General features: G+C 42.2%; 2 protein-coding genes across 10 annotated transcripts in view; one reads left to right on the forward strand and one right to left on the reverse strand.

Moving 5' to 3' along the window:
- coa1 (cytochrome C oxidase assembly factor 1) overlaps nucleotides 1–23,112 on the reverse strand; it is an 89,467-nt gene extending 66,355 nt beyond the window's left edge. The window contains exons 1-3 of one of the 6 annotated variants that reach the window (XM_078538583.1): nucleotides 22,966–23,018; nucleotides 9,609–9,791; nucleotides 9,336–9,427 (exon numbers count right to left, since the gene is read on the reverse strand). The gene's annotated coding sequence lies outside the window, so the exon portion shown is untranslated. Of the gene's footprint in view, nucleotides 1–9,335; nucleotides 9,428–9,608; nucleotides 9,798–10,360; nucleotides 10,482–22,965 lie in introns of those variants that run through there. The other 5 variants (XM_078538578.1, XM_078538584.1, XM_078538580.1 and 2 more) reach the window with 5 other exon arrangements.
- Nucleotides 23,113–23,175: 63 nt separating this feature from the next.
- The window catches only part of blvra (biliverdin reductase A), a 55,092-nt gene continuing 52,666 nt past the window's right edge, over nucleotides 23,176–25,601 (forward strand). For 2 of the 4 annotated variants that reach the window (XM_078538574.1, XM_078538577.1), the window contains exon 1: nucleotides 23,176–23,324. In XM_078538574.1, coding sequence (XP_078394700.1) covers nucleotides 23,295–23,324 — 30 coding nt within the window. In that variant the 5' untranslated portion in view covers nucleotides 23,176–23,294. Of the gene's footprint in view, nucleotides 23,325–24,460; nucleotides 24,518–25,601 lie in introns of those variants that run through there. The other 2 variants (XM_078538575.1, XM_078538576.1) reach the window with 2 other exon arrangements.

The raw sequence follows: 25,601 nt of genomic DNA on the forward strand, positions 1-25,601 counted from the left end.
TGACCAGAAAGCTTCAAGATTCTGCTCTGATTCCACCCAGAGTTCCGATGGAAAGGCCATAGACCTGAAACATTAGCTCTATTTCTCTTTCCACAGATGCTGCCTGAACTGCTCAGTGTTTCCAGCACTTTTTTTATAAATAGAATGACACCCTAAGTAATCAGGTGTTGCAATGTCATTGCTTTGTGACAATGGACCAACATATGGTTAGATTGTAAATAGTGGCCTCCTTTGAAGTGATTAATATCTCAAATGACTAATGTGCAAACAAAATGAATTTGTTTCTTGAAAAACATCTAATAAACAAACAGAGTAGTCCAGGTTTACCAAAGGGTATTTGATAAAGCACCACATAATAACCATGTTGATAAAACTGAAGCCCATGACAGTGGATGCGTGGATATAAAATTGGGAAAGGGATAGAAAGCAGGGAGTAGTGGTGAACAACTGTATTTTAAGTCTGATGCAAGAAAACAGTGGTGCTCCTTAGGGGTTGGTATTAGGGCTGCCCTTTTTGATATATATATTAATGACCTCTGCTTGGGTATACTGGGCATAATTTCAAAGGTTGCAGCTGACACTAACTTGGAAATGTAGTGAACGATGACGAGGATAGTAACAAACGACAGGAGGACATAACCAGACTGTAAAACGGACAGATGCAAGGCAGAGAAAATTTAACGCAAAGAAGTGTGAAGTGATTCTTTTTGGTAGGAACACTGAGAAGCAGCAATATAGGTTAAATGATACAATTGTAAAGGAGATGCAGGAACAGAAAGCCCTTGGGGCGTACATACACAAATCTTTGAAGGTATCAGGACAAGTTGAGAAGGATGCTACAAAAGACATTGGGGATCTTTGGCTTTGTAAAGAAATACATACTTTACAAATGCAAGAAAGTTGTGCTAAATATTTATAATACCTTGAAGAAGAGGCTTACTAGAATGGTACCAGGGATGTGGGACTTAGGTTATGAGGAGAGACTAGAGAAACTTTGAATATTCTCCTTAGAAAGCCAGAAGATTGGACAGAATATACATAACAGCAAAGAACGACTAAAAGGCTAATAAGGAGGGAAACATGAGAGAAAGCTAGCCAGAAATATAAAAACAGGCTTTTCACCTATCTTTGCACAATTATTTGCTTTTTCTTCAAGTTTGATGCTATCTTTAAGCTTTCTAGTTAACCACGGATGGCGTGTCCGTCCCTTGGACTTTTTCTTACTTGTTGGAATGTATCTGTTCTGTGCATTCAGACATATCCCATTAAATATTAGCCACTGCATCTCTATTAACCTATCCCTTAACCTAATTTGAGTAAGAGTTTTTATAAATACTTAAACAAGAAAAGAGTTAAAGTGTGCATTGGTCCTACAGAAAATGAATCTGGAGATGGTAGGTGAATTGAACAGGTATTTTGCATCAGTTTTCACTACAGAGGATACAAGTAACACCCCAGGCTATAAACCAGGAAATGGAAGTGGGGAAGGAAGTCAGGAAAATTACAGTTACCAGAGAAGATGTACTGAGTAAACTGTTGGAGCTGCGGGCTGACGAGCTTCATCCAAGGGTCTTAAAAGAAGTGTCTCGTGAGATAGTTGATGCATTGGTTTTAATTTTCCAAAACACCCTAGATTTGGGGAAGGTCCCATTAAATTGGATGATGACAAATGTAATTTCATTATTCAAAAAGGGAGGGAGACAGAAAGCGGGAAACTATAGGTCAGTTAGCTTAACATCTGTCATAGATGTTAGAAGCTGTTATTAAGGAAGTTATAGCAGGGCACTTGGATAAGCTCAAGGTCATCAGGCAGACTCAACATGGTTCTGTGAAAGGGAAATCATGTTTAACCAACTTATTGGAGTTCTTTGAGGAAGTAACATGTGCTGTGGATAAAAGGGAACTGGTGGATGTACTGTACTTAGATTTCTAGAAGGCATTTGATGAAGTGTGGAAAAGAAAAGTTCTTGGTATATGGGGTTACATATTGGCATGGATAGAAGGTTGGCTGGCTAACAAGAAGCAGAGAGTAGGCATAAATGGGTCTTTTTCAGGCCGGCAAGATGTAACAAGTGGCGTGCCACAGGGATCAATGGTGGAACCTCAACTGTATACAATTTATATAAATGACTTGGATGAAGGGATGCTTGCCAAATTTGTTGATGACACAAAGCTGGGTGCGAAAGTAAGTTGTAAAGAGGACACAAGGAAGCTACATACAGATATAGATAGGTTAAGTGAGTGGGCAAAGATCTGGCAGATGGAGTTTAATGTGGGAAAATGTGAAATTGTCCATTTTGGCAGGAAGAATAAAAGAGAAGTATATTATCTAAATGGTGAGAGATTGCAGAGCTCTGGTGGTGCAGAGGGATCTGGGTGTCCTCGTGCACGAATCACAAAAAGCTAGTATGCACAGCAAATAATTAGGAAAGCTAATAGAATGTTATCAGCTATTGCGAGGGGAATTGAATACAAAAGTAGGGAGGTCATGCTCCAGTTGTACAGGGCACTAGTGAGACCACATTTGGAGTATTGTGTACAGTATTGGTCACCTTATTTAAGGAAGGACGTAAATGCTTTGGAAGCAGTTCAGAGAAGGTTTACCAGACTAATGCCTGGAATGGGTGGGTTGTATTATGAGGAAAGGTTGGACAGAACTAGGCTTGTATCCAGTGGAGTTTAAAAGAGTAAGAGGCGACTTGTTTGAAACATGTAAGATCCTGAGGGGTCTTGACAGGGTGGACGTGGAGAGGATGTTTCGTCTTGTGGGAGAATCTAGAACTAGAGGTCACTGTTTAAAAATAAGGGGCTGCCCATTTAAGACAAAGAAGAGGCATAATTTTTTTCTCTGAGGGTTGAGAGTCTTTGGAACTCTCTTCCTGAAAAGGTGGAAGCAGAGTCTTCGAATATTTTTAAGGCCAAGGCGGATAGCTTCTTGGTAAGGGGGTGATAGATTATCGGTGGTAGTTGGATGCAGATTTCAGGTTACCATCAGATCAGCCATGATCTTATTAAATGGCGGTGCAGCGGTGCAGGCTTGAGGGGCTGAATGGCCTACGCCTGCTCCTTGTTCGTACGTTTGTATATAAGAACTTAGAATGATAAGAAATCATCATTGGGAACAAACTGCAGCCGTGAAAGTTGAGAACGATCTAAGCAATTTTGTGAAGATTAAAAGCTGGGTCAATGGGGTTGGGGGTGGCGGGGGGGGGGGAGGTTATCCTCAAATTTATTCAATTTGTACAGTGAAAATATTCTTAAAGGGATTGAAGACCTTCTGGATTATTATTTGGAGGTTACAACTTTAATAATATACGATACACCGATGATACCGTTTTTATTGCTGACTCTGAAGAGAAACTGCAAAAGATTTTGGATCGAGTAGTGAGTGAAAGTGAGAAGAAAGGGCTGAGCATAAATTGTAAGAAAATAAAATGTCTAGTAGTGTCCAAAACAAAAATCATACCAGAATGTAAGATCACAGTGAAGAATGAAAAGATCAAACAGATAGAGAAATTTTGATACCTAGGGAATATGTTAACATTGGACAGAAAGTACGACCAAGAAATAAGACGATGGATTGGAATGGCCAAAGATGCAGATCAAAAAATGAAAAAGATTATGATCAACTCAAAATTAGCCGTGAAAACAAAGTTCAGAATCCTGGAATGCTACATCACACCAATTTTGACAAATGGAAGCTAATGTTGGATGATCAGCGAAGCAATGCTGAGGAGAATTGAGGCTGAAAAGTTGGGGGTTTTGAGACAAATAATGAAAATATCTTGGATAAGTCACGCTACCAACGAAGAGGTGCTAGTAAAATCTGAGACCAAAAGAACTCTGTTAACCAAGATCCGGAAGACAGCTGGAATTTCTTGGGCACATAATAAGGCATCATGATTTAGAACGCCTGATACTGGTGGGAAAGATTGATGGTAAAAGAGGTTGAGGTAGATAAAGAATTATTGCAAACTAGATGAATGTATCATCAACAAAGATGATCCACGCCTCTAGAGCAATATTAACATGGAGGTCCATGGTCACCAATGCCCTCTGAGGGCATGGTACCTGACGAGAGAGAGAAGAGATAAAAGGAGACATGAGAATTTTATTTTATGCAGCAAGTTATAATGATCTAGAATGTATTGCCTAAAAGGGTTGTGGAAGTAAATTCAGTGGTAACTTTCAAAAGGAAATCATACATTCACCTTCCGGTAAAAACACACACCCTCTTCGTCCCTGGAAATAATTCTGTTCTCCAATTCCAAAGTCTCGGGAAATCATGGGTAGAAAAATGAAAGATTGTGGTGCACCATATGCATGAGAGCCAAGAAAAAGGAAACTTTGAGGTACTTATATACAAACTGAGTTCCCCAGACATTGAACCAAATTCAAGAATTGCTTGCCATCAAGTAAAGTGCTGAACTGAAGCCTAAGGCTTAAATTCAGAACAAGCAGAATATCGTAGCTGCTTTCATAGGTAAATATCTAACTTTATAGACCTAAAGGTATCTTTTCAACTGCTGAAACAAGCTGAGCAACTGCAATCACTGTAAACAGCATCATTATGGCCAAAGATTGGGCTTTTCACTGCCTGTTCATTCCTCACCCTCAACTTTTGCCTTTTTTCTAAGAATCAAAGAATGGTTACAGCAAGGAAGGTGGCCATTCGGCCTATCAAGTCCACTTAGGCTCTCTGCAAGAGCAACTCAGGTAGTCCCAATTACCCGCCCTTTCTCTGTAGCCCTGCAAATGCCTTCAGGTGCTTATCCAATACTCTTTTGAAAGCCACGATTGAATCTGTCTCCACCACACACTCAAACAGTGTCTTTCAGATCCTAACTATTCACTGTGGAAGAGAATATTTTCTCATGGCATGTTTGTTCTTTTGCCAATCACCTTAAATCTGTCTCCTCTGGTTCTCTACGCCTCCTCCAATGGCAACAGTTTCTGTCTATCTATTTTTGTCTGGAGCCCTCATGATTTTAAACAGTTCTATCGAATCTCCTTCAAACCTTCTATTGTCTAAAGGAGGACAACCCAGCTTCTTCAATAAATCCAAAAGCAAAATACTAGAATTGCTTAAAATCGGAAATCAGAACAGAGAAAGCTGTTAATACTCAGCAGATCTGGCAACATCTGCGTAGAGAGAAATGTTTCAAATCTGTGACCTTTCATCAGAAGTTGGACTAATTTGCAGGAATTTGGGGAAAAAGCTGGGATATGGGACTAAATTGGACAACTCTTTCAAAAAACCAGCACAGGTATGAATGAGTCAAAAAAGTCCTCCTTCTGTGGTGGTAGGGTCCATGGAGGATAAACTGGATTATGCAATGCCATTTTTTAGGCTGTTCATCTTCCTCAGGCTTTCGACCCAGTGACAGTGAAGGTATGGCGATATATTTCCAAGTCAGAATGGTGTGTGGCTTAGAAGGGACTTGCAGGGTCTGGTGGTTTCATGCATCTGCAGCCTTGTATGTCAAGGTGGTAAAGGTCGCGAGTTTGGAAGGTGCTGTCAAAGGAGACTTGGTGAGTTGCTGCAATGCATCTTGTAGGTGGTAAACACTGTTGCCACCGTGTGTCGGTGGTAGAGGGAGTGAATGTTTAAGGTGGTGGGTAGGGTACCAATCAAGTGGGCTGCTTTGTCCTGGATGGTGTCCAGCTTTTTGAGTATTGTTGGAGCTGCACTCATCCAGGCAAATGTAGAATATTCCATCACACTCCTGACTTCTGCCTTGTAGATGGTAGACAGGGTTTAAGGAGTCAGGTGGTGAGTTACTTGCCATAGAATTCCCAGCCTCTCACCAGCTCGTGTAGGCACAGTATTTATATGGCCGGTCCAGCTCAATTTCTGGCCAGTTGTAACAACCTCCAGGATATTGATCGTGGGGGATTCAGCAATGGTAGTGCCATTGGAGTGTCAAGAGGAGGCGGCTCGATTCTCACTTGTTGAAAATGGTCATTGCCTGACACTTGGAGTGGTGCAAATGTCACTTGACACTTATCAGCCCAAGCCTGAATGTTGTCAAGGTCTTGCTGCATATGGAGAAAGACTGCTTCAGTATCTGAGAAGTTGCGAATGGTGCAGAACACTGTGTAATCATCAGCAAATATCCCCACTTCTGACCTTATAGTGGAGGGCAGGCCATCGATGAAGCATCTGAAGTTGGCTAGGCCTAGGACACTACCCTGAGGAACTCCTGCCTGGAACCAAGACAAATGGCCATCAACCACAACTTTAATCCTTTGTGCTAGGTATGACCCACCCTCCTGGCCCAGGGTTGATCACTTGGCTTGAAAGTAATAATAGAGTGAGGGATGTGCCAGGCCATGAGATTACAGATTGTGGTTGTATACAATTCTGCTGCTGCTGATGGCCCACACCACCTCAGGGACACCCAGTTTTGAGCTGCTAGATCTGTTCGAAGTCTATCCAATTTAGCACAGCAGTAGTGCCACACAACACGATGGAGGATATGCTCAGTGTGAAAACAGGACTTTGACTGTACTATGGTCACTTCTATCAATGCAGTCATGTACAGATGCAACTGCAACAGGTAGATTGGTGAGAGTGAGGTCAAGTAGGTTTTTCCCTCGGTGATTCCCTCACCATCTGCCGCAGACCCAGTCTGGCAGCTATGTCCTTTTAGGGCTCAACTAGCTCAGTCAGTAGTGGTGCTACTGAGCCACTCTTGGTGATGAACATGAAAGTCTTCTACCCAGAGTACATTCTGTGCCCTTGCCATCCTTGGTGCTTCTTGCAATTGGTTTCATCAGCTAAGCAAGGGAAGAAGGTGATAATCAGTAGGAGGCTTGCCTTGCTCATGTTTAACCTAATGCCATGAGGATTCATGGGGTCCGGAGTCAATGTTGAGAAATTCTAGGGTAACACCCTCCTGTGTACACACCACTGTGCCACTGCCTTTGACCTGCCGGTGGGACAGGGCATAACCAGGGATGGTGATAGTGGTGTCTGGGACATTGTAAGGTATGGTTCTGTGAGTATGACTATGTCAGGCTTTTGCTTGACTAGTCTATGAGACAGATCGCAAAATTTTGGCAAAAGCCCCCAGATATTAATAGGGAGGACTTTGCAGGGTCAACAAGGCAGAATGTGCCGTTGTCATTTCCGGTGCCTAAGTTGACAGCAGGTGGTCCGTGCAGTTTTATTTCTTTTCGACCTTTCTGTAGCAGTTTGGTAAAGCTGAGAGGCTTGCTACGTCCTTTTTCCTCACCTCCCAGCTGACTGTAACAAGATGTATTTTTGAGGAGGAGTGTTTTAATGCTTTTCAATGCTGTAACATGAAACAGGCTTTTTTATAAGTTTAAATCAAAAGAAATTATAAACATTTATTTTCACAACACCTGAAATGTAAATACAATAAAACCCATTCCTCAACACACAAGGAAAAATTATTTCTCAAGATGTAACATGCACTTAGATTACTAACAGTGCAACAAGAAAGAAGTCACTTATTTTTAGCCAGCCCTTTAAGATGGAGGTTGAAAAGTGTTGGAGACCTAAAGGATTCTCTCTCTTGATTCTGTGAAGACAAATGGAGGTTGGAAGTTTCTGGCTTTTTTTAGATGAAATTATGGCCGAGTTCCTGTAGAGAAGAAACGTAATCTTGCAAGTAAAACTAATTAACTCCTTTTCACTGTCTGAGTTGACTGTTTGTTTTCGGCAGGGTTCTTTTCTTCTGGCTGGGTGTGATCCCTTTGTGCTGCTGGCCCCAAACTGCCTTGCTGGGCTACCTTGTGGACGAATAAGGTGTTGCCCACCACCCCCACCCCCCTCCAGCTGGATTGGGTCATGTGATGACAGTATTGAGTTTTCCCATTGTTCACACAATGGATTCGAGCAATGTAATTGAAACACAATGGGGGATAACTGATATCCCAGCAAAATTCCAGTTATGATCATCCTCACTGAATGGCTTTATTTGAAGTCGCACCTTCATGGGGCCAAAAGGTCTAGTAGCCATCATCCTTTAAATCTCTTCCACTCAAATGGGGAGGGGTAGTCAATGTGTACCTGAGAAAGTCATTTGCATTTTTAAGCAATTTGCCAGACATATTGTCTCTATCTGTCCAGAAAATACAACAGAAGTCACCTGGCTTTCTGGAATCCATTTTGTAAGAGTACAGCGTCCATTATTCTATGCTGCTTTCTTTTTAAAAGTACAGTGTCCACTGTCCAATTATCTTTGTGGGCATGAGGTGACCGTGATACTGGGTAAAGGATGGCAGATTTCCTTCCCTATAGGGCATTAGTGAACCAGATAGGTTTTATGACAATAGTTTCATGGTCACCATTATTGGGACTAGCTTTCAATTCCAGATTTTTAAATAATTAATTGAATTCATTAATTAATTCAATTTAAATCCACCAGTTGCCTTGTTGAAATTTGAACCCGTGACCCCAGGAAGGATTTTGCAGAGTTAAACAGGACTGGGTGTGCCAGTCTCTAGGTGAATGCCAAATAAACTGTCAGGTTTTATTCTTATCCAACTTTTCTGCAGCAATTAATACAACTGAGCAGCTTGCTGGGCCATTACAGAGAGCAATTAAGAATCAATCTCAGAGTTCCACAGCAGCACTCGGGCCTTTGATGAATGCTGCTTGTGCTGTGACGGAAGCAGAGACATAAAATGCTGAATCATGGTTGGGCCCACAGACGTGCTGATGGAGTTGACAAGCTCTTCCATGTTGAAAAGGACGATCTCTAAGCTTTGCACAAAGCCCCCGAGCCAATTTGGTGCTAGATTCGTCTATGCTCCTTAACACTGAGCGCAGGCTTTCCGGCAGACTTCACAGGGTGCCAAGAATTTGGTTATGAACGCCCATCTGCCTTCTTCTGTAGTTTGGCCCATTGAAGTCCTGATCTGAGTGTGCTGCAGCATAACAAGTAGGATCAAAGTATAGTACAGCACAGATGGAAACCATTCAGCCTTTCAAGTCTGCCCAGGATCTTTCCAAGAGCATTCTATTTTGTCCCACTCCCCCACTTGCCTTAATTTTTTTCTCCTACAAGTATTTATCAATTTTTCTTTAGTAAGCTACAATTGAAACTGTTTCCTGTTACCCTGTCAGCCAGTGCATTCCAAGTCCTAACCACTCCTCTTATTAAAAAGTTTTTCCTCCTGTCACCTCTGGTTCTTTTGCCAATCACATTAAATCTGTGCCGTCTGGTTTTTGACCCTTCAGGTATTGGAAACAGTTTATCTAAACCCTTCGTGATTTTAATTATTGCTTTGCCAGAACCTGAATGCCATGGACTCTCCTAAATCCTACTTTCTCCTATTATCTAAAGACTAACAGCCAAGCTTACCTTATTTCCTTTCCACTCTTTTCAATCTTGAGGTGTCTTGGACTGCGACCTCAGTTTCTCAGTCAAATCAATGGAATGATGTTTTACTTACTCTGTAAAAGAAATGTACATGTTAAACAGGACAGCTATCACTGCAAATTATACACTTGTACTTATCTCAAATTGCACATAATGAGGATGGAGCTGTGCACTTATTTCTTCTCCTGCCAAAGCCAATCAATAGCTTTAGTTTAAAAAAAAACAAATTGAGAACAAGTATCAGTGAACTGACACCTGCGCTTTCACTGACTCCTGCACACTCGTGCCTGGTGTCTCACAACATGCAGATCCCTCTTCCAACCTCGACTCTAAAAGATGCAGAATGCCAGTGTCTAAGCAGATGGCTGCAAGATCACATCATGTTCCCTTCATCTTCACTGTCTTTTTCTTCCAATGACTGGACAGATTCCAGTTATTCTGAAATGAGAAAGGGACAAGGGTTGGACTGTGGTGAGGAATAAGAAGTGTCTGCTTACACCACCTGCACCTTGTAAATCAGAAGAGGTTGAAGGATGAGGGAGAAGTGGCACGGGAAAGGAGAATTAGGTATGAGGGTACCCTCATCATCACTCGCTCCAATGTCATCAGTGGTCATGGCCTTAGTGATGCCACTTCCAACGATGAGCGACACTGTCTCCTTCCTACCTGCAGGTGCACTTGCACGCCACCCCCATCCCTCCAATTCTTTCATGCCTTTATACACCACCTTCTCCTGTAAAAAAAAGGGAAGTGTGTCAGCGAGTGTCATGCAATATGTTTTGGTGACATGGCTGTACAACTGAATAGCTGCCAATGCGTGCGAGCTGTGAGTAGTGAGGCTGAGAATGGCAGCAGTGCTAAGTGTGAGAGGTAAATATGTGAATTTTAAGGTTGAGTACCTATTAATAGGTCATTGGTAGATGGGTGATGCAGGTGTAGAGTTGAGCAGCTGATGAGGCTAGTGATGCAGTTGGTAGGATCTGCTATTTGAAGATGAACTCACTCACCTTGACAACTTGTACAAGATCATTAAACTTCTTCCTGAAGTGCATCTATATTCTTGGAGCAATATTCCCAGCATCAAACTCCACAACTACTGCCTCCTAGATGTCACCTGTCACACCCTGCCTCCGTGAAGATAAAGACCTTCAATGAGTTGTCTGAAAACCTTGCTGATTACACTCTCGCATATTAAATCATTGTATCATAGTCCAGATTGACTTTTGGAAATCTTCCATTACTTCTTCCATTAATACAGCCACAATACACCTCCCCTTTAAGGAGTGCAGGCTGACTTTAAGTAGCTCCAGCCATTCACAATCTCAGGTTCCTCCTGATGCATGCAGCCAATGAACATACAAATATATGAATTAGGAGCAAAAGAAGGCCATTTATCCTCTCGAGCCTGCGCCACCATTTGATAAGATCATGGCTGATTGTGGCCTCTACTTTCCTGTCCACCCCCTAAACCCTTTGATTCCCTTGTTAATGAAGAATCTATTTGATTTGGCCTTAAAAATATTCAATGACGCTGCCTCCACTGCTCTAATTCCACAGACTAACAACCCTCAGAGAAAAAATTTCTCCTCATCGCCATCTTAAATGGAGACCCCTTAATTTTAAACTGTTGACCCCTAGTTCTAGTACCTCTCATAAAGGGAAACATCCTTTCAGCACCCATCCTGTCAAGTCCCCTTGAGAGCTTATATGTTTCAATAAGATCACCTTTCATTCTTCTAAATTCCAATGGATACAGGCCCAACCTTTCCTCATAAGACAACCTCTTCATCCCAGGAATCAGTTGAATGAACTTTCTCTGCACTGCTTCTATCGCAATTATATCCTTTCTTAAACAAGGAGACTAAAACAGTACACAATATTCCAGATGTGGTCTCACCAACACCCTACACAACCGTAGAAAGATTTTTGCATATTTATATTCCATTCCCCTTGCAATAAATTACAACATTCCACTTGCTTTCCTAATCACATGCTGTACCTGCATACTAACTTTTGGTGATTCATGTGCCAGGGCACCTAGATCCCTCTGTAGCTCAACGTTCTGCAATCTCTCTCCATTTAAACAATATGCTGCTTTTTCATTCTTCCTACCAAAGTGAATAAGTTCACATTTTCCCATATTATACTCTATCTGCAAAGTTTTGCCCACTCACATAACCTATGTCCCTTTTGCAGATTCCTTATGTCCACTTCACAATCGCTCTCCTATCTATCATTGCGTCATCAGCAAATTTAGCAACCATACATTTGGTCCCTTCATCCAAGTTATTGATTATAGAGTGAACGGTGTGGGTAGCATTGGCTGATTACAGAATGTATGTAAAAGAGCAGATAGCACTACCTTAACATGCTGCATGCAACACACTGAACAGGCAAGGTTAATCACATACCTCAATCCTCCACATTTGCCCCCTAAGATGCTTTACTGTAAATTTCACCAAGGTTGGAGAACCATGAAACCCCTCTTTGAGTCCCTGACACACTGGTGGGAAGCGATCAAGGGAAACATCAAGAGGTTTTTCATCCTCAAAGGCACCCAGAAAGCTAGAAAGGAACAGAGGGAAATGTCCCGACTCCAGAAAAACATGCAGAATCTGCTCCGGCTGCAGTCGATGGGGGTCGATGTCAAGGAGGAGCTCCAAGAGGTGAAGAGCCAGCAAGCCTTGCACTTTGCCTCGGAGGCCTCCAAGATCATCTTCCGTTCCAGAGTCCGCTCCGTGGAGCAGGATGAGACGTGCTCACGTTTCTTCTTCCAAAAGGTACACAGAGAGAGCTCTGTGATCAGCAGCCTGAAGGAAGAAGACGGCTCAGTAAAGTCATCACGGTCCAACATTTTGAGGATCAGCAAATCCTTTTATGCCGGATTGTATGACGTGAAGCCCACGGACAGCACGGCCTCCCAGTCCTTCCTGTCCTCTATCACGGAGGTCTTAGACGACAGTACGCGGGAGAGCCTGGACAAACCGCTAACTCCTGATGAACTGACTAAGGCCCTTGAGTCCTTCGAGAAGAGTAAAACTCCCGGAAGCGACGGCTTGCCGGCGGAGTTGTATTCGGCTCTGTGGGACTTGATCGGCCCAGACCTGCTAGGAGTGTACGAGAGTATGCTCCTGGCTGGTAGTATGTCAGAATCCATGAGGAAAGGCATCATCACCCTCATCTACAAGCACAAGGGGGGGAAGGGAGGAAATTAGAAATTGGCGACCCATTTCACTGTTGAATGTGGACTATAAGATTCTGTCCAAGGTCATCCCCAATTGGGTCAAATCCGCTCTGGAATTGGTGATTCACCCTGACCAGACCTGCACTGTGCCAGGCAGGAAGATCTCTGACAGCCTCGCGCTGCTCAGGGATACGATTGCCTATGTACAGGACAGGGGTGTGGATACCTGCCTCATCAGCTTGGATCAGGAGAAGGCCTTTGACAGAATATCGCACACCTACATGGTGGATGTGCTCTCCAAAATGGGGTTTGGGGAGGGAATTCGAAATTGGATCCAACTGCTCTACACTAACATCAGTAGCGCAGTCTCAATCAATGGGTGGGAAACAGATAGCTTTCCGATTAAATCTGGAGTCAGGCAGGGCTGTCCTCTCTCGCCTGTTCTTTTCGTGTGTTACATAGAACTCTTTGCCGAGTCCATCAGGAAGGATCCGGGCATAAGAGGAGTGACGATCCCAGGCAGTGGAGGCACTCAGGTAAAAGCCTCCCTGTACATGGACGACGTCGCCGTCTTCTGCTCGGATCCGCTGTCGGTGCGCAGACTGATCCACATCTGCGACCAGTTCGAACTGGCCTCGGGAGCCAAGGTAAATCGTGGGAAGAGCGAGGCCATGTTCTTTGGGAACTGGGCTGACCGATCCTTTGTCCCCTTCACTGTCAGGGCTGACGGCCTGAAGGTGCTGGGGATATGGTTCGGAGGGACCAGGGCATGCGTTAGAAACTGGAAGGAGCGAGTGTCTATGGTGAAAAGGAAACTGGGCATGTGGGAGCGACGCTCCCTCTCCATTGCGGGTAAGAACCTGGTCATCAGGTGTGAGGCACTCTCGCTGTTGCTGTACGTGGCGCAGGTCTGGCCCATTCCAGACTCCTGCGCGATGGCGATCACTCGAGCCATCTTCCGCTTTATCTGGAGGTCGAAAATGGATCGTGTCCGCAGGGACGCGATGTACAAGCTTCTAGATAAAGGGGGAAAAAACGGCCCTCATACTGATGGCCACCTTTGTGTGTGGCTGCATCAAGCGGTGCGTAGACCCTCAGTACGCAAACACGAAGTGTCACTACGTGCTGAGGTTCTACCTGTCCCCGGTGTTGCGAAGGATGGGTCTGGCCACGCTGCCGCGGAACGCTCCAAGTAGTTGGACCGTGCCGTACCACCTGTCCCTCGTGGAAAAATTTATGCAGAAAAACACCTTTGACCACAAGTCCATCAGGCAGTGGTCAGCACGTAACATCCTAGAGGCCCTGAGGGAAAAGGAGAGGGTGGACCCTGTGGGATGGTTCCCCGAGCAGACTGTCAAAGTCATTTGGCAGAATGCCTCATCGCCAGAACTTTCCAACAAGCACCAAGACGTGGCTTGGCTGGTGGTGAGAAAGGCCCTCCCCGTCAGATCCTTCCTACATGCCAGGAGTCTCACCCCCTCTGCACGTTGCCCTCGAGGTGGGGAAGAGACCGTTGCTCACCTCCTTGTGGATTGTGCCTTTGCAAAGAAAGTCTGGAGAGAGATGCAGTGGTTGCTGTCAAGGTTCATCCCGAGCAGTTCTGTGACACAGGACTCTGTGCTCTACGGGCTGTTCCCAGGGACACACACCGAGACAAACATCAACTGCAGCTGGAGGATCATCAACTCGGTGAAAGACGCGCTTTGGTCTGCCCGAAACTTGTTGGTCTTCCAGCACAAAGAGTTGTCCCCGACCGATTGTTGTGGACTGGCACAATCCAAAGTCCAGGGCTACGTGCTGAGGGACGCACTAAAGCTTGGGGCAGCTGCCGCAAAGGCGCAATGGGGAAGGGTCGCTGTCTAAGACCTTTCTGCCACAGCGCACCGAGAAACTGGGAACTGTTTAGAGCCCCTCGGGCTGTACAGCTCAAAATGAAAGGCTGTAAATGATTGTAATATTGTTTGTACTGATGCACCTGGTGATACATTTTGTAAAAGTTTAACCTGGATTGTACCTTGTAATGGTGTTTTTGAAATGGTTTGGAATGTGATTGAAGATATTTTATGAATAAAGTATATTTTTGCAAAAAAAAAGTAAATTTCACCAAGTTGAGGTCTACAAATAATTTTGTGTATGGACCTTGTCAAATGCCTTATGAAAGCCCAATTATTGTTGTTGTAAAGTGAATAAGTAAGTCGCATTCTTTCTCCATTCAATTATTTTACATTGCTTTATCAAAACTTTTTAATAGCTCATCTATTGAAAAACCTCGGACTGGTAAGATATCATGCAAGAACAGTAAAACACGACCCAGCGTGGAATCAGGACTTTTGTTTAAATACAAATGAGCCATTAACTAAAAGATAATAATAGCCAATTGGTGTGATTAAATGTTAAGATATAAAACAGGCTTCCAAGAAGGAACACAATTTTTTAAAAATTAATGAATTATTTAAAGTGTGAACTCTTTAAATCACAATATTTACAAACCAAATTTCACAAAATTTGCATTTTCTGAATAGAAAATGGTGCTTTTGAAAGCAAGTGTTATCATCTTTGGAAATGACATGGCAAAATAAGATATGGTGCTATTTCCTGTCGTAAAAATCCTATGCAGAAGTCGAACTCAGACAAAATGGCTTTTGAGTAATTCAGCTAAAATGTAAGTACTTCCCTGAAGGGAAAGGAAAAGATTTTTCTAAAGTACTTCTCAATTCTTTATATAAAAATAGATAGTGGCTATAAAAACGATATGACTTATTATAAAAATCCTTGATATATTAACACTAGCAGTAACTTGTCTTCCTGCAGCATTCCGACTCCAGAGTAATTCTCAGGAGCTATTTAAAGTCCCTCACAGCAATCTGCACTCTGCAGGGAAGGAGATCTGAGGCAGTGGCCTGTGTTAGTTAAGGAAGTTTACTTCAAGAAAAACTTCAAGTATATAAAGCTTTACATCTCTCATTTCAGATAGTGCACTTCAATTGAACAATATTAGAAGTAAAAATGTAACAGAGTCAATCATTTCCTGCTTGGTTGTGTAATCTATTCTTCTGTCTAGGAGTAAAAGCTGGGGATTTACAAGTAGCTGCTGATCTACATAAACTTCTCTTGGAAATTAGCCTCTGATAAATCTCAGGACGTACCTATTCAGACCACTTCTCCACATGCAGGGCCCAAACCTTACTCTTGAAGAGACAGGCCAAATTACACACAATTAAACAACATAAACACCATCCTGAGCCCAGACAGTCAATGAAGTACAGGTCATAAGGACTCGAAATGTCAACTTTGCTCTTCTCCGCCGATGCTGCCAGACCTGCTGAGTTTTTCCAGGTATTTCTGTTTTTGCTTTGGATTTCCAGCATCCGCAGTTTTTTGTTTTTATACACCATAGAAGATTAGCTAATGTACAAGTTTAGTGTGGAGACTGTATACATTATCCACCAGATGGCACTCTATTACAGATGCAAAACAATCTTTTGAAAAGGCAATCATTCATGTAGAACCTGAGATTTACAAATTATAATCCACGCTGCCAAATAAATTCAAGAAAAAGCTGACTGACAGCATCAGAAAACATGGCGCCTAACCTAAGAGTCTGCTAGTGTGAGAATGGTCCTGATATGTGAAGACAAATCATTACATGTAATCTAATTTATGTTGTCACACAACATTCCTTCATTTGCACTGGAGAGAAAAAAATAAAAGCACATGAAAACCCGAAGGGAAAATCCAAAGGCTGAAAACATCAAGCTGGATGCTGCGCTTTTAAGGTGAAGGTGGTGGTGGTGGTGGGGGGCGGGGTGGGGGGGGGGGGGTACACGGCAAGAAATCTTCTAAAATTTTATATCACAAATAATAATAAAACATTTTAAACACTTCTACACTTCAGTTTTTTCCCCAATTTAACCATTTTGATTTTTAACAAACTAACCCCAGACCCACCCAAAGATAATCTCAGTCTTTACTCTGCTACATCTACTACCTTCATCTCAGTTCAGAGACATTCTACCACTTAGGATGCATTTCAGAGACACTGCATTCATCCAATTTTCATAGACAGGCTCTTTACCATAACTCTGCCAGTTCATTGAAGAACAATTTAATTTGCATCACCTCCATGTTCAACCTATTTAAGCTGTTGTTCTTCTCCCACACTGCCCAGTTGAAACTGACACTGCTCCCACTCCGTCAGTTAATGCTTGCTCCCTCCTCTCCAACTCCAAAGTATCATCCTCAGTTTCTCCTCTCACCCTGAACCTGTCCCCATTACTGCTCCCAACTCCTCGCAGTAAAACACCAGTCCCAGCTCCTGCTCCTTTTCTCTTCCTCTTCATTAATTTCCCCATTCCCTCTATTGCCCTTGATTTATTCTCCTTTTCATTGTTAGCAATTCCCTCTCATTTGTCCTATTTCTCCTCTCCTTCACTGTCATTCATTCCCCTTTCACTGCCATCCATCACTTCCGCACCCCCATTTCTCCATGGACACAAAAATCTGTTTTGAGCTTTATACATACAGCCACAGTCTAATCACTGAAGTATATCTGCCAACATTTCCTGTTTGAGTTTCTGTTGTTGGCAGGGGGAACAAAGGAGTGGCTGACCTTGTCTCCTAACACACTCCAATTCACCTCTTCTGCACATACATAAAATTTCAGTGCATGAACGGAGAAGGAACAATGCATTTTGTGATGATTATAAGCACCAAAAGCAACTAAGGTTTGAACCCTACACCAACAGCCTGACCAGCAGCTAGAAAGGTAGAATATCCACGCAAGATGCCTCCACTGATCTCAGCAGTTCAGAGGTAGTTACAATTACCTGGGTTAACTTTCTTAAAGGAACAAAGCAACTTAGCATCTAAACATCATAACATGATTCCTGGCCTGCGACCACCCATGAGAAACAACGTGAAAGTTTTTCTTAGACCATGCACTATTGGGGGAAGTATTTAGTTCTCATCTTAAGCGTTCTTGCACCTTTAAAAAAGATTTCACAAATAAGTAGCTATTAATTTTAAGGTAGGCAATGCCCAAATGTAGTTTAATTTAAAAAGAAAAGACGTAAAATTCCAACTGCCATTCCTTATCTCATCTATGTCATTGTTTACATCACCCAACCTGGTAACCTGATGATACAGTTTAATGACAGCAGAAACTTAGAAAAGGCACAGTTGTGTGCACAGATCACAAACATCACACTCTGATCATAACATCAGACCAAGAGTAGACCACTTATCCCCTCCTGCCTGTTCCACAATTCAATGAGATCATGGTTGACCTGTGACCAAACTCATTATGATACAATTTGTTCCATATCCCTCAATATCTATGCTGAACAAAAATCTATTAATCTCAGTTTATAATTTAACAATTGATCTAGCATTAATTGTCATTTGTGGAACAGAGTTCAAAACTTTTAACACCTTATGTGTGTAGAAGTGTTTCTAACTTAATGCCTGAAAGGTCTGGCTCTAATTTATAGATGACGTCTCCTGGTCCTGGACTCTCCAACCAGAGGAAATAGTTTCTCTCTATCAATCTCTATCTGTTCCCCTTAGAAGCTTGAAAACTTCAATCAAATTACCCCTTAACCTTTTATATTTCATGGAACCCAGTTTGAGTACCTCTCTCCATAATTGCAGTCCAGGCATATTTCTGGTAAATATACATTGCACTCCCTGCAAGGTCAATGCATCCTTCCCAAGCTGTGGCATCCAGAACAGCTCACAGTGCTCCAGGTGTAGTCTAATTAGGGCTTTGTATAGCTTAAGCATGACTTCAGCCCCCTTCTATTCTGGTCCTCCAGATATAAAGGCCAGCATTCCATCATGCCTTTTGATTAGTTCTGAAGCTGTCCATGGTATTATAAGAAGCTATGTGCCTGAATCCCTAAGCCTCTTTGGACCTCCACTGTTTCTAGCTTTTTTCATAATTTAACAAGTACTCTGTTCTATCCTTTTTAGACCACATTTACCTACACTGAAATCCATTTACCATTCACTTAATCAGTCAATATCTCTTTGTAATGTTACACTTCAATCTACATTGTTATTATTGTGCCATCAGCAAATTTGCATATGTTGCTTTCTATCCCATCATGTAAGTATGGTGAATAATTGAGGCCTCAATACAGTTCCTTGCAGGATGCCACTAGAGTACCTGCCCATTATACCTACTCTCTATCTCCAGTCACACAGCCAATTTCCAGACCTATGCAATAATTTGTGTTCAATTCCATGAACTTCAACTTAAGTCTTTTGAGGGATCTTATCAAATGCCTTCTGGAAATCCATATAAGCAACATCCATAAACATTCCTCTTTCCACTACTTTAGTAACCTCTTCAAATAATTCACAGAGGTTTATCCAAGACATTTACAAATCCAGTGCTGGTTCTCTCTGATCAGCTGGAAATTTTCAAGATGTTCAGTCACCCAATCCTTAAGTACAGACTCTAATAGCCTAACAGCTATTGCTGAGAAGTTAACTGGTCCATAATTCTCTGGATTCCCTCTCTCACCTTTCTGAAATAGCAGAGTGAAATGCTGTTTTCCAATCCCGAGTAATATTTCCCAAAATCAAGAGAACTTTGCAAGATTATAGTCAGGGCGTTTGCAATGTTCTCACCTACTAACTGGGGATGGAAACGATATGGTCCTGGGGATTCGTCACTCTTTAGAGCAACTATTTTCTTCATTACTATTATATTGCTTTCTTTAATTTTGATAAGTCCCATCCCTGATTCAATACAAGTTTTCTTGGGATGTCTGGCATGCTATCCTCTTAGTCTGCTGTAAATACTGATGCAAAGTTACTATTCAACATGTCCATCAATTTTGTATTTTCATTGACAAATCATAACATAAGAACTAGGAGCAGGAGTAGGCAATGGCCTGCCCTGCCATGCAGTACAATCATGGCTGATCTCATTTTGGCCTCAACTCTAATTTCCTGCCCTCTCCCCATAACCTTTCAACTCGTTACTAATTAAAAATCTGTCTATCTCCTTCTTAAATTTATTCAGCGTCCCAGCATCCACTGCACTCTGAGGTAGTGAATTCCACACAGATTCACGACCCTTTGAGAATATTAATTCCTCCTCATCTCTGATTTAAATCTACCACCCCTTAGCCTAAAACTATGACCTCTCGTTCTAGAATGCCCCACAAGGGGAAACATCCGCTCCACATCTACTTTGTCTATCCCCTTTAGCATCTTATATAACTAAAAATCTCCTCTCATCCTTCTAAACTCTAGTGAGTATAGGCCTAAACTGCTCAATCTCTCCTAAGACAAGCCCCACATCTCTGGAATCAATCTAGTGAACTTTCTCTGAACCACATCCAATGCAACTACATCCTTCCTCAAGTAAGGGGACCAAGACTGTGCACAGTGCTCCAGGTGCAGTCTCACCAATGCCTTGTACAGTTGCAATAACACTTCCCTATTTTTATACTCTATTCCTTTAGCACTAAATGCCAAAATTCCATTTGCCTTCCTTATTACCTGCAGTACTTGTATACTAACTTTCAGCGATTCATGCACGAGGACACCCAGATTTCCTCTGCACTGAAGCATTCTGAACTTTCTCTCCATTTAAATAATAAGTCACCTTTTTATTCTTTCGGCCAAAATGGATGACCTCACACTTATCCACGTTAAACTCCATCTGCCAAATTTTGGCCCATTCACCTAACCTGTCCATATCCATTTGTAAATTTCTTATTTCTTCATTGCAACTTACTTTCCCACCTATTTTGGTGTCATCTGCAAATTTAGCTATAGTACCTTCTATCCCTGAATCAAAGTCATTCACATAGATTGTAAATAGTTGGGGACCAAGGACCGAACCCTGTGGCACCCCACTAGTTACAGCTTGCTATCCAGAGAAAGACCCATTTATCCCGACTCTCTGCTTTCTGTTGGTTAGCCAATCTTCTATCCAAGCTAATATATTACCCCTAACTCCGTGTGATCTTATCTTGTGTATTAATCTTTTGTGCGGCACCTTATCAAAGGCTTTCTGGAAGTCCAGATATACTACATCTACAGGGTCCCCATTATCCACTTTGCTTGTTACATCTTCAAAGAACTCTACCAAATTAGTCAAACACTATTTACTCTTCATAAAACCATGCTGACTCTGATGGATTGTATTTTGACTTTCCAAATGCCCATTACTACTTCCTTAAAAATGGATTCCAACAACTTCCCAATGACAGATGTTATATCTGTCTATAGTTATAGTTTGATCTATAGTTTCCTACTTTCTGCCCCCCCCTCCCCTTTTTGAATAAGGGCATTATATTAGCATTTTTCCAATCCACTGGAACCTTTCCAGAATCCAGGAAATTTTGGAATATTATTACCAATGCATCCACTATCTCCGCTGCCACTTCCTTTAAGACCCTGGGATGTAGGCCATCAGGTCCTGGGGACTTGTCACCCTTTAATCCCAATAGCTGGCTCAGTACTTTTTCTCTAGTGATCGTGATTGTTCCAAGTTCCTCCTTCTCTAGACCGTCTGCTCTACCTGTTACTATTGGGGCGGTACTAGTGTCCTCCACCGTGAAAACTGAGGCAAAATATTGATTAAGCGTCCCTGCCATTTCTGCGTTGCCCACTATTAACTCCCAGTCTCATCCTCCAAGGGACCAACATTCACTTTAGCTACTCTTTTTCCTTTTATATACTTGTAGAAGCTTTTGCTATCAGTGTTTACATTGTGCGCTAGCTTTCTTTCATAATTTACCTTTGCTCTTATTTTTTTAGTAACCCTTTGTTGATCTTTAAAAGTTTCTCAATCTTCCAGCCTGCCACTGACCTTTGCAATTTGGTATGCCTTAGTTTTTGCCTTTAAGTTATCTTTAACTTCCTTGCTTAGCCATGGGTGCTTTTTTCCCCCTCTTACCATCTTTCTTCCTCTTTGGAATATATTTTACTTGGGAGGAATTGAATATCTCCTTAAATGACTGCCACTGTTCATCAACTGTCCTACCTTGTAGTCTTCCTGCCCAGTCCACGAGGGCCAAATCTGCCCTCATGCCTTATGTAGTTACCTTTGTTTAACTCCAGAACACTAGTGTGGGACTCAAGTTTCTCACTCTCAAACTGAATTTGAAATTCCAGCATGCTATGATCACTCTTCCCTAGAGGATCCTTTACTCTGAGATCATTAATTAATCCCATCTCATTACACAAAACCAAATCCAGATTAACCTGCTTGTTGGTTGGTTCCACAACATATTGCTCCAAGAAACAATCTCTAATACACTCTATGAACTCTCCCTCAAGGCTACCCATGCCAATTTGATTAGTCTAGTCTATATGCATATTAAAATCACCCATGATTATTGCCGTGCCTTTCTTACTTGCTCCCAGTATTTCCTGGTTTATACTGTGCCCTACTGCTGAACTACTGTTTGGGAACCTATAGATTACTCCCACCAGGGACTTCTTTCCCTTGCTATTTCTTATTTCTACCCAGACTGACTCTACGTCTTGCTCTCCAGTGCCTTTATCATTCCTCACTATAGCACTGCTATTAGTTTTGGATGGTCCCACACTGCTCCTAACCACCTGCCTTTTTCCGAATAACTGTTAAATGTGTTAATTTTGATGTACATTTCTTTTCATACTCCCTTTTTGTTGTTCTCAGTCATCCTTTTCTTGTCCCCAGGTTGCCAGGGTCTGTGCTTTTGTTTTGGCATTTTTGTATGCTTTGGATCTTTTCATTAATGTTGTACATCACAGCTTTAGTCATCTACAGATTTTTAAAAACTTTTTTTGAACAAGAGTATAAACTGGTTATCACGTTATTTTTTTTGAACACCTCCCACTCATGATCAGTCGTTTTAATTATTTGCCCAATTTGCAATCGCATTCTGATCACAGTCACCCCAAGGCCGAGGCACCATGAGAGTGGTCAAGGTGGCAGGAGCACAATCTCTCACTTTGCTTCTCTCACCGAGGAGTGGGTGAATTTGAAATATTAAAAGGAGAATTTCACGCGCTTTTCCTGAAGGTGGCCGGGTTTCCTACGCGTTCAGGAAATGTGAAATGGGGAGAGGACATGAACAACTAAAGAGGAAACCGCAGAAAGAAACGCTGGAGATCACCGGTCAGTCTAATTGCTCATTTCAACAAAACGGCCAAAGTGAAAAATTGCAATTGGGTTAAACAAAAAAAAAGTCCCAGCAAATGCATCATTCAAAGGTGAAAATACCTGAAGCACTCAGCAGGACAGTGCTTTTGCTTCTGGCGCGCTTTTGTTGGAGATTAAAACGTAATTATTTCGGTTCCAGTTATCGCGGAGAAAATTATTCACATTTAGATTAACCCGTGTCTCCTTGTCGCTAATGTTGTTTCATTTCCAAGTTATGACAACAATAAAAACCCCTCATGTCGCTCACATTAACTCACCCGGGACTTTGATAGGTGCAAAGCGCCATTTTGTCACAGTCACAAGAACTTCATGATCAGTCTCGCGATGTTGGATGGAACTCCAAAAGCAGCAAAATATCGCCTGAAACTTCAATTTAAAAAACAAGTGTGTTTTTTTTTTAAATGAAAACAGTCTGATCGACGTCTGAAACGACTCCAAGACGTTTAATCAACGCATATCATCCGATACAGCAATGCAGCCAATTGTTCTGAATGAGTTTAAAATAAGAAATAGATAAACTTCCTGTCGCATTCGCCCTACTGTTTTCCCAGTCAGAGTTGCACAGGGATGGCTTTTCCTCATCCTGATGCTGTCTGAGTGTGCAGCAGCCACAAAGGTACTGCTGGTATGTGGATGTAAGACATCCCAATTGGTTGCTATGCTGCGTATACGAGGGCTGTTCTGGTACAAGATGCGGAAGCTAAATAATCTACAATTCCCCTGTTTCCCCCTCTCACCTTTCTGAAAGAGTAGTGATTATTATATGATTTTCCAGCCTAAAGGAACATTTCCCAAATCGAGAAAACTTTGCAAGATTTGGAGTCAGGGCATCTGCAATGTTCTCACTGACTGGGATGGTCTTGGGGATTTGTCACACTTTGGAACATAAGAACTAGGAGCAGGAGTAGGCAATTCAGCCCCTCGAGGCTGCCCCGCCATTCAATACAATCATGGCTGATCTCATTTCAGCCTCAACTCCAATTTCCTGCCCTCTCCCCATAACCTTTCAATCCGTTACTAATTAAAAATCTGTCTATCCCCTCCTTAAATTTTTTCAGCTTCCCGGCATCCACTGCACCCTGAGGTAGTGAATTCCACAGATTCATGACCCTTTGAGAAAAATAATTCCTTCTCATCTCTGATTTAAATCTACCACCCCTTAGCCTAAAACTATGGCCTCTCATTCTAGAATGCTCCATAAGGGGAAACATCCGCTCCACATCTACTTTGTCTATCCCCTTTAGCATTTTATATACCTCAATTAGATCTCCTCTCATCCTTCTAAACTCTAGCAAGTATAGGCCTAAACTGCTCAATCTCTTCTCATAAGACAAGTCCCACATCTCTGGAATCAATCTAGTGAACCTCCTCTGAACTGCCTCCATTGTAACTACATCCTTCCTCAAGTAAAGGGACCAAAACTGTGCACAGTACTCCGGGTGCGGTCTCACCAATGCCTTGTACAGTTGCAACACTTCCCTATTTTTATACTCTGTTTAATAGTGATGTTTTCTTCATTACTATTATTTTGATAAGTCCCCATCCCTGATTCAATATTGATTTCCTTGGGATGTCGGGCATGCCATCCCCATCCTCTACTGTAAACACTGATGGAAAGTAATTATTCATTTTTTTGGGTTTGGTGGGTGGGGTTGGTGAAGATGGGGAAATGGCGACCGGGAGAGCTGTGTCCTGACGTCACTGGAAAACCGTCTATCGCCAGGGTCACGTGCTGCGAAGCGCTTGCGCAATAGCCTGATGGAGCGGAGCCTTATGTAAGGGAGAAGCTGCGCATTGCGGAGGGTCCGAGTGAGTGAATGGGTGTTCCATTGATTATTATAATTTAAAATAGCAAGGGAACCGGAGTCAGGATATCACTGTTAAAACATTTGCATTTTTGTTATGTTTATTGCAGCTGAATGTTTTTTTTTACTGGTACTCATGCACTTTGATTTGTAACTTGTAAACTAGATGTTCGCCGCCAAATTAATGTTTTAGGTTTAAATGGCATCATGCAATCCTTCAAATGGCCCAGTGCCTCTCAGTAACGTTGAAACTCTGTAAAATAAATATTGGAAGTAAAACAAGGGATCAACTAGCTGAAGATACATTTCGTGTCAGGAAATGCATTCCACAGCCAACATATAAAATGGACTTCCTTAAAGTGCTGCAGATGCTGAACCCTGGGACCTTATGATTCCGCGGGGCGGGGGGTAAACTGAGCTAGTCTGAACGACGTTCCTCATCCTTAACTATTTTATGATGCTGATTTACAGTCAATACAGAGCTGTCAACACCAGAGGGGAGATTTCTTATCAAGGTGGTAACATGGGCCTTGATGACATGCAATCTGGATTGCACACTGTATAGAAATAATCTTTGGTTAAGCAAGTTGTACCAAATGATGTTCACGAAGAGAGATGGGGAGAATTGGTCAAATGTAGACCAGTGGCAGTGACAGTTTGGCTAATCTCACATGCCTCTAGAAGCCACAATACAGGATAAAAATCATATCACTTAAAGAAAGTCTTGCATTGATATAATGCCGTTCATGACCTAAGGAAGGCCTAAACTTCATTGACTGTTTTACAGCCAATGAAGCATTTCTGGATTGTAGTCACTGTTATGTAGGAAACATGGCACGCAGCAAGGTCTCACAACCAGCAATGTGATAATGACCAGATTATATTTTTAGTAATGTTGATCAGGACACCAGAAAGATCAAATTAATGAGTGTAAGAGGAGAGTTTTGCCTGACAAATTTAACCAGGTTTTCGAGGAAATAATGTGATGTACACATTTATTTAAATGGACAGAACCTTGTATATCTGGATTTGTAAGAGGTGTTTGATAAAATCTGTGTAGAAGTCTTGCTGAAAAAAAGGATGCACAA

This window comes from Cetorhinus maximus, chromosome 3, assembly GCF_964194155.1.
Source record: "Cetorhinus maximus chromosome 3, sCetMax3.hap1.1, whole genome shotgun sequence".
NCBI classification, from domain to species: domain Eukaryota; kingdom Metazoa; phylum Chordata; class Chondrichthyes; order Lamniformes; family Cetorhinidae; genus Cetorhinus; species Cetorhinus maximus.